At 39.4% G+C, this 8539-nt stretch overlaps 1 protein-coding gene and 1 long non-coding RNA gene across 2 annotated transcripts; one reads left to right on the plus strand and one right to left on the minus strand.

Moving 5' to 3' along the window:
- Nucleotides 1-361: 361 nt before the first annotated feature.
- Nucleotides 362-3996, plus strand: LOC111196134 (uncharacterized). Its single transcript, XM_049481305.1, has 4 exons — nt 362-569; nt 1575-1769; nt 2635-2731; nt 2812-3996. The coding sequence occupies exons 2-4, from the start codon at nt 1695-1697 to the stop codon at nt 3750-3752; spliced, it is 1113 nt and encodes a 370-aa protein (XP_049337262.1). The 5' UTR covers nt 362-569; nt 1575-1694; the 3' UTR covers nt 3753-3996.
- A 77-nt stretch (nt 3997-4073) lies between these two features.
- On the minus strand, nt 4074-7749 carry LOC111196135 (uncharacterized). The gene is made up of 2 exons (XR_002651998.2): nt 5994-7749; nt 4074-5060 (listed from the first exon to the last, which is right to left on the minus strand). It is a non-coding gene; the product is annotated as an uncharacterized LOC111196135 (long non-coding RNA).
- Between the last annotated feature and the right edge of the window lie 790 nt (nt 7750-8539).

The following is an 8539-nucleotide window of genomic DNA, read 5'->3' on the forward strand; positions in this document are numbered from 1 at the left end:
ATATTTATTTCAGTCAGAAGCAAAGTGTGGGAGAGAGCTTGTCAATTCTCGGTGTCCCATGTTTTTCTCCCTCTCCCCCAGTCTTGCAGGCTAACCCGTTTAAATAGTCCCTTACAGTCACTCCAATAGCTCTCATGCCTTAAGGATTTCAACCGCCCTATTTACAGCTTTACCATATATGTAAATATGGCCTTTTGAGAAGCGGCATGTTGTTTACCTGCAACCACTTGTGACATGCCAATCATGTATAGAAATGGACTTCTCAAAATAGTTTAGCTGGACACATGAACTTCTCTGGGCTAAAGGCCTCTCAAACCAGAAGTGGTGGCCATCCATAGCACAGAAATACACCTCACTCTTCAAAGCAGGGTATGACGAGTTCCGGCTTTCACCAGCGGCTGGTGAAAACATGGCATCGGGAGATCGCTTTACAAGTTCGCTTCTGACTCTGCCGAGGTTTGGTCAAGAGGACGTGGTCCGATTAGTGAACGAACATTCGCAGGTTAAAGGATCCAAGCTGGACAAAGGCTACAAGCTGTTTTTCGAGCAGTTTATTTTTAACTACAGAGGTAAGTGAGTAGAAGAAAGCATTGCTTACTAGTTAGCGTGCTAAGCTAGCTAGCTTACTAGGAATACACCTACGTGCTAAAGTAGGTTAGCTGTAAACTAAGCTAAAACGAGGATGTTTTTATTTTAAATAATGTTTACTAGTCTCCAGAAATATGTTTCATATATGAAACATGGGTATGTACATAATAGTCCAGCTATACTTCATATTTGCGAATGTAATACCTATTTTTTAATTCAGTATAAACTGTATTCTCCCCTTTCAATGCAGTGTCAGATTTAGTGAACGATGAAGTGGTAGTGCAGGCAAGCTGTTACCGGTCGATGCGAAAGAGAGAAGAGCCCCATACACTACAGGTTTTATGAAGTGTTCAGGGTGTTATGCGACGTCTGAGACAATGCCCTACTCCCTATTTCGAAATACCGTCATGCATTTATCTGTACCCCTAAAATATTCCCAAATATTGGTGACTGACCTCCTATACACCTTTGCCCAATCAAGCGTTCCAATAATTTAGCTAGTGAGCTGACTCAAGTGTGCAAAATGATTCAAATACTCGTGACGAGAAATAATATATTTGCACAACAGTGTAGGCTCACTGTTTAGAGAATAGGGTATGGTTTCAGACGTCCAAGTTTCTGCACAATATAATTTGCGTCACTGCTGTTGCAGGTTTTATTGCAGCTTTTAGTTTTCATTTTAAAAGAATGGTTCAGCCAAATATATGAAACGTGTAGGTTTCTTATCAAAACAAATTATGTTGATCAGCCAGGAAAAGTTCAGTATCAAAATTAAGTGTCTAATGTGGCTGTCATTCCCTGAGTGTGTTTCTGTAAAAATGTCTCTGTAACACTCTCAATCAACAGACTTGTTATTGGGTTTAAATATAGTATTATGGTATATACTTAAAAAATACTTTTCTGAACCTTTCTTCAAAATGAATTTATTCTTATTGTGTATATATATTATGTTATTTAAATGTTTTTTTTTTCTAATTTTTTTAAAGGTTGTCCTGCATGCAGTTCATCCTGTGGCATTAAATGGCTTCTGCTGTTCGTGTGCTGCTGGAAAGGCTTTGTGTAACCATGTTGTTGCACTGCTTTTTCAAACTGCACACTACAGCACAATGGGAGTGAAGACGGTGGCACCACCTTTGCCATGCACTAGTGTTCTTCAAACTTGGCATAGACCAAGAACCCAGGTGAGAACAACATAAGTTTAAATGACACAGTGTACAGTTTGTAGTTTTACACTAATATACAGCTCCTGTAGTCCATCTGTTGCTTTAACCAGTGTATCAGCCTATTTAAACTTACTCACATAATGTGTTATACAGTGACATGTGAATGCCTGCATATGCCATAAATGTCAAAATACATACATTACCACTGATGTCTATGTCTGGCCACAAAGTGATAATAAAATAAAAAGAGAACTCGGGTGTTAAATTGACTTTGGATGTAGTAAAACATGATAAAGTACTTTCCTTTGTTGAATATCCCACCTCCCCACTCCCACAGCTTTCTGCAGTACAGTAATTTTATGCTTTTTTCCCAGCACTGTGTACACTCTGACATTTAGAAAGAGGCTTTACCAATTTTGATACAGGATGCTGTCACACATTACAATGCTTTCATGCCGAAATACTTTGTATTATACATACATGCACACACAATATAATTATAAAAACATTCATTCATTTATACATTTTAGTATGCCATATCTGTCCTTGTTAAAGAACATGATACAAAGTATTTCAGCATGAAAGCAGGTATTTGTGATGTGTGACAGTCTCCTGCATCCTTATCTGCTGTTTGTAACAAACCGAACCGTGTAAAAATTGGTGGTTATAATGCCTCTTTCTAAATGTCATATGAGTGTATAACGTGTTGGGGAAAAAACACAAAATTACTGTACTGCAGAAAGCTGTGGGAGAGGGGAGGTGTGCTATTCAACAAAGGTAAGTACTTTTTACCATGTTTTACTACACCCAAGGTCAATTTAACACCCGATTTTCTCCTTTAAGCTCTGCCTCACCTGTGTGGTTGTTTGTGCATTTCTCACAGGGAATTCGTCCAGAACCCATTGATGAATTTGTGGTGCGAAAACCAAGGGCATCAGGGCGAAGTTGTGTCAAATCCACGCTCTACCGAGCCTACCCAGGTAAGTATCCTTTGAGAGATTGTAATAGGCTGTTTTGGAAGTATGGAAATCATAGTTATCTCACATTTGTATCTGTTTAGGACCCCACCCTGATCCTGCAGTGTTATCTGCTGGAGACTGCCTAAGAGACCTCAGACCACAACCAGGAATTTGTAAGATCTTGTGTGGCCTTACCAACATGACATTAGTGGACTCAAAATTTGGACTAGTCCCCCATGGTTCAGTTCTTTCCTATCAGTGTCCACCTGTGGTAACACGAGAAATCAGTAAGCATCCAGAAGCCCCCTTGTTTCCACAGCTTCCACTAAATGGCTACAAGTTAGAAAAGCAGTTACATTTTGTTCCCAATAGTCATCAATTTTATCATTTGGAAAGTTTGGAGGTCACAACTGAACTATTAAGTGTCATTGAAAAAAACACAAGAGAGCAGTCAGAGAGTCCATTGTGGAAGCAAGTGCGTCAGCCACGACTGACCTCCAGTAGATTTGGTGAAGTATTTAAAGTACAGGGGGAGTCATCTAGTCAGGCTTTAGCAGCCAGGATCCTTAAGGGGGTGCGGCAAACACCTGCCATGAAGAGGGGTATTGACCTTGAGCCAGAGGTCTTGCAGCAATACAGTGACCTGTGTAATGTAAATGTGTCCCCTTGTGGATTTGTTATACACCCTGATACACCTTACCTTGGTGCCAGCCCCGATGCCAAGGTGTATGATCCTACAGCAGATCCTCCATTTGGGCTTGCTGAAGTAAAATGCCCAAATGTTGAGAACATAACAGATGCTACACACATTAAGTTCATTAGTGGTCAAGCCAAATTAAAAAGGACCGACAAGTATTTCTTGCAGGTCCAAGGCCAGATGGCCATAACTGGCTTAGCTTGGTGTGATTTTATCACATCTACCAAAAGTGACCTTACTGTTGAGAGAGTTTGGCGAGATGATTCCCTACTTGCAGAAATGAAGGAAAAGCTTGACCTCTTCTATTTAAACACCTATATGAATTCCTACTTGAATATGAACTAAATGGCTGGTAAATCTACAGTTGCAATATTTTTTTCAGTACTGTAAAACTTATTCACAGCATGTAGTGTAATATACAAATATCTGTTAACTTTAGGGACCTTTTTCTTGTAATGTATCTTAATGTGTTTAATGTGTGTAATTGTATTTTTATGTAAATTGTATTGCTCTTTTCATAACTTAGGAATACCCTGTTTTACATAATGAATGCAAACTAATTGTATAGGGAAAAAAACATTTATTATTATTTTTTTATTATTATTAAAAATATAAACATGCAATTGTGTCTGAGTTTTAAACTGGTAAATTGCTCTTTACATCTAACGGTCCTTGGTAATTTGTCATTAAACAGCAGTTAGTCCATAGCTGATTGACTGAGCCTGAGAGGGTCAGAGGAATGGTTGTGTCCCAAATGTGGTATTCCTTGACTCTCCTGATAGCTCTCTCCACCAGGATCCGGAGACGAGCTATTGCTTGTGTTTTTTCTGTTTCCTCTTTGCTGAAGCAGGTACCTCGTTTGAAAGGGGGGATAATGAGACTTGCACCAACCTCAGACAGCATCTGGTCAATAATGAAGCCCTTGTCTGCCATGCATGCATCTCCTGGCTCCAGTAATGTGAGAATTCCAGACTGCCTTGTAATTTCTTGGTCAGATATTGAGCCTGTGAAAAGCTTTGAAACAAATGTGATCACACCACATGGGGCCACACCTATCAATGCTTTGAAAGTGGTGTGATTTTTGTATGCTGAAAATGTTTCAGACTGGAGAGTAAGAGATGATTGTGTTTCACATCTGACTTCGGTACAGTCCAGAATCACCCTCACGTTTAAACAGTACCGTGTAACGGCATTGTTGCTTGAACTTGCTCCCTCGACATCCAGATTGGCATTGATCCTAAGACAAGGTACAAATAGTTGGCCCATGTTATTACTCTGTTTACAGTTGCAGTGCTGACTCCAAAGATGTCGGCTAAGACCTTTTCTTTAGGCCAACAGCAACACGGCAGCAGTACATGAAGAATTCATCCACAAGTGCTAGTCTCCGGTTTGGACTTGGTTTCTCAATTTCCATGACATCCTCAACCCTCTGTGCCTTACTCCAGTAGACTAACCTTGATGCTGAGGGGGTGACAGAATCCCAGAAAATCAAAAAGACTTTCTCTGATGTAAACCGTGTGTAAAATCTGAACTCTTCATCAGTTGAACAATATCTGTTGATTTGCAGTGTTGTGGCAGACATGTCCTGGAGTTGAGATTCTAATTCTCTGACCCTGGCTTCCAATTCTCTGATCCTTTCAGCAGCAGAGTCACCTGAAGTACAGACAAATGCATTAGAAAAAGTCAAGGTGTTTTATCTTTAAATAGACATTTAGCAATTTTTCACAGCACATTTGAATAAGGGCTTTGTTGTTTGAATTGGGTGTGTTGGAGCAGGAAGAATGAAAAACAATTAAAAAAAAACAATAGAGTAGGAATAAGGCAGGACCATAGCTAGATAATGACTTTACCTGTTACAAAATAACTAAATTCCTCATTCATTTAACTTCATCAGGGCCTGTGTTCAAGCTTATTATAGTTTTAGTGGTAATCAAAGGTATTTCTTCTGTTACTATGGTTTGACTATGCTATACTGGATCAGTACTTTATACCTATATTAAATTCAAGATAAGTTAATAACAAAAATACTGATGAATTAGAACATTGGGTAACAGTTTCTGTGAATGTCATGTTGAGTGCATTAATAACATGTTGAAGCATTATACACACAGCTATAAATATTCGTAAAAAAAAATGCAAAACACAAATACAATGTTTAGCTTTGCTTTTTGAACTGTGATTCATCATGCATCAAAAGCTGTGTTTGTAATGCCATACATTAATGTACAATAATAATACAGTAATCTCAGTCCCAGCTTGCACGGTGCATTATGATAAGCGCATCTGCCTGATATAACCATGCTTTACTTATGTTAACCACTTGTAATTATACTTATCTAAATATTATAAGAACCTCTAGTTATTTATAATGTAGTATAACATGTACGTTTAGAGTAAAGTCATTCTCTTGAATGAAATACATTTACAACATATATGATAGTTCAACCCACACGTACAACATATAAAACAGTTTATGATGCTCATAATGCATGGTAAACATGGTTGTAAAACTAATGTCATGTATTTTGTGTTTATTTAGAGCCTTATATATTGATGTATTACCAATCGTTGTAATTGCATACATACCTGAAGGATGAGAGCACGCACAGTAGTTATGGTCTGTTGTAGGTTATAGCTCGTCCTCTTCATCCACAGCTGAAACTTGGTTAGCTTCATCGGCTGTATGGTTAGCCTGAGTAGCAACATTCTCTGCACGAACGTCAACTCCAAGACGAGCTCTAGCGCGATCGAAGGCGGACTCCCGAGATGTCTGGTCCTTTCCCCAGTTGTTCCAGGCAAAACGGCGAGGCAAAGCTCCAGGTTTTAAGCGTTTTCTGCCACTTTTTGAAACGTAAATGTCTGCACTGTCAAAGTGCAGGCTACATACGTGGGTGCTCCCGCGGAGTATATTAAAAAACAGACCCTCGTCCCTCCTTATTAATCTCACCCAGGACTTTCGCAAGCCTTCGTCTTTGGGAAAATCATGAAAACTGAGGTAGGGGTGTCTCTGTTTCGAGTTAGAGCAAGCAGGAACGCTGCAGTAACACCGGCGAGAGGATTCGGTCATTGCAAATCTAAAACCGGAAGCGCGAGACCACTGCATTGCTCAACGTCATATTTCCGGAAGCAGGAAATGTGAGAAAGGCAAAATGCTAATTATTACAGAACATAGTTTGTATCACAGTAAAATTATCCTTTTGGTCCAAAACTTTTTAAAGGCACAGAGCAAATCTGTTCCTCCATACACTCTCATATTTAATGTTAAAACAAGGAAGCTGGTAGAGTATTATTAGAGAATTATTGAACTGATGAACTTACATAAAAGTGCATTCATTTTATAACAAGTGTAATCTATTACTATCTATTGCTTTTAATTTTGCCTGGGTTGAATACATACTTCAAAAAGGATCAGTGCAACAACAAAAAAACTGAATGAACCAAGAATAAAGAATAAAACATTTTTCTGGGGCTCTGGTAAAATGTGTTCCCCTTGTATTCTCAGTGTAAAGGTGATGCAGATAGTATTAAATTTGCTGAGTGAAATGGTAATCTATATATAGTTTTTCAGCATCAATAATGTTCCTTTTATACACTCCAGCTTTATTAAACTATAAGGGAACCACTTTTCCCAGACTCTGGTTAAATGTGTTCCCTGTGTTCTCAGTGTAAATGGGGTACATATATAAAGTAAAGTTACTATGTGAAACTGTACTAGATATATAGTTTATCAGCATGATTACTTTATATTAAATCCTCTAGGGGGAACCACTTTTCTTAGGTTCTGGAGAAATGTTCCCCCCTGTGTTCTCAGAGATAAAGAGGTATAGAAAGAGAATATTGTTACTGGGAGAAATAGTAATAGACACACAGTTTATCAGCATAATTATTGTACCCATAATCCTCTCCAGCAGTAATAAACAGAGGGGGAACCACTTTTCTTAGGTTCTGGTTAAATATGTTCCCCCCTGTGTTGTCAGAGATAAAGAGGTATAGAGAGAGAGTATTGTTACTGGGAGAAATAGTAATAGACACACAGTTTATCAGCATAATTCTTGTACCCATAATCCTCTCCTGCTGTAAATGGTAGCTAATAGGGTCATTCTGCTATATTTCAAGACTTTCTTAGTTTATCAGCTCTTAAATATTTGGCCAGCTACTGTATCAGTATTTATATTATTTGAAGGATCTAAATAACAGGAGTGGTAGTAATCATAAAATGTAAGGAAACGTAAATGTTTATAAGACATACGGTGTTGTACCACAAGATGGCACTAAGAAGCTACATTTTACTTGAGAAATCAACATGGGCTGAAGTCGTCTGCCTCAATCCATATTGGAATGATTGAGGATACATAGATCTGGTACAGGACTTTGTAGACTGGTGCCAACAAAACTGTCTCTAGATCAGGGGTGTCCAAACTACGGCCCGCAGGCCGTATGCGGCCCGTTTCCTTTTTTGGAGCGGCCTGCGAGGTATTTTAGAAATAAAATGAAAGTTCGCCCGCTGTTAAGCAGGTTTTTATAATGTGAGATTCAAAGTTTGAACGCTAGGTGTCAGAAACGTGCCAAAGAGTCTAAGGGTGCGGAGAGGGTGAGCATTTCTAGCGCAGAAAAACGGGGCAAAGAGTCTAAAAACGGAGAGGGTGCGCATTTCTAGCGCAGAAAAACGGGGCAAAGAGTCTTAAAGCGGAGAGGGAGTGCATTTCTAGCGCAGAAAAACGGGGCAAATAGTCTAAAAGCGGATAGGGTGCGCATTTCTAGCGCAGAAAAACGGGGCAAAAGAGTCTAAAGGTGGAGAGGGAGTGCATTTCTAGAGCAGAAAAACGGGGCAAAAGAGTCTAAAAGCAGAGAGAGTGCGCATTTCTAGCACAGAAAAACGTGGCAAAGAGTCTTAAAGCGGAGAGAGTGCGCATTTCTAGCACAGAAAAATGGGGCAAAAGAGTCTAAAAGCGGATAGGGTGCGCATTTCTAGCGCAGAAAAACGGGGCAAAAGAGTCTAAAAGCAGAGAGAGTGCGCATTTCTAGCGCAGAAAAACTGGGCAAAAGAGTCTAAAGGCGGAGAGGGAGCGCATTTCTAGCACAGAAAAACGGGCCAAAGAGTCTTAAAGCGGAGAGAGTGTGCATTTCTAGCA

The sequence above is a fragment of the Astyanax mexicanus genome, chromosome 7, assembly GCF_023375975.1.
Source record: "Astyanax mexicanus isolate ESR-SI-001 chromosome 7, AstMex3_surface, whole genome shotgun sequence".
Classification (NCBI taxonomy): Eukaryota; Metazoa; Chordata; class Actinopteri; order Characiformes; family Acestrorhamphidae; genus Astyanax; species Astyanax mexicanus.

Excerpts from the sequence above, each read along its gene's own strand:
- LOC111196134 (XM_049481305.1), top strand. The coding sequence starts at position 1,695 with ATGGGAGTGAAGACGGTGGCACCACCTTTGCCATGCACTAGTGTTCTT. Across the intron at positions 1,770-2,634 it reads GGCATAGACCAAGAACCCAG|GGAATTCGTCCAGAACCCAT; the intron begins GTGAGAACAACA and ends CATTTCTCACAG. Across the intron at positions 2,732-2,811 it reads GCTCTACCGAGCCTACCCAG|GACCCCACCCTGATCCTGCA; the intron begins GTAAGTATCCTT and ends GTATCTGTTTAG.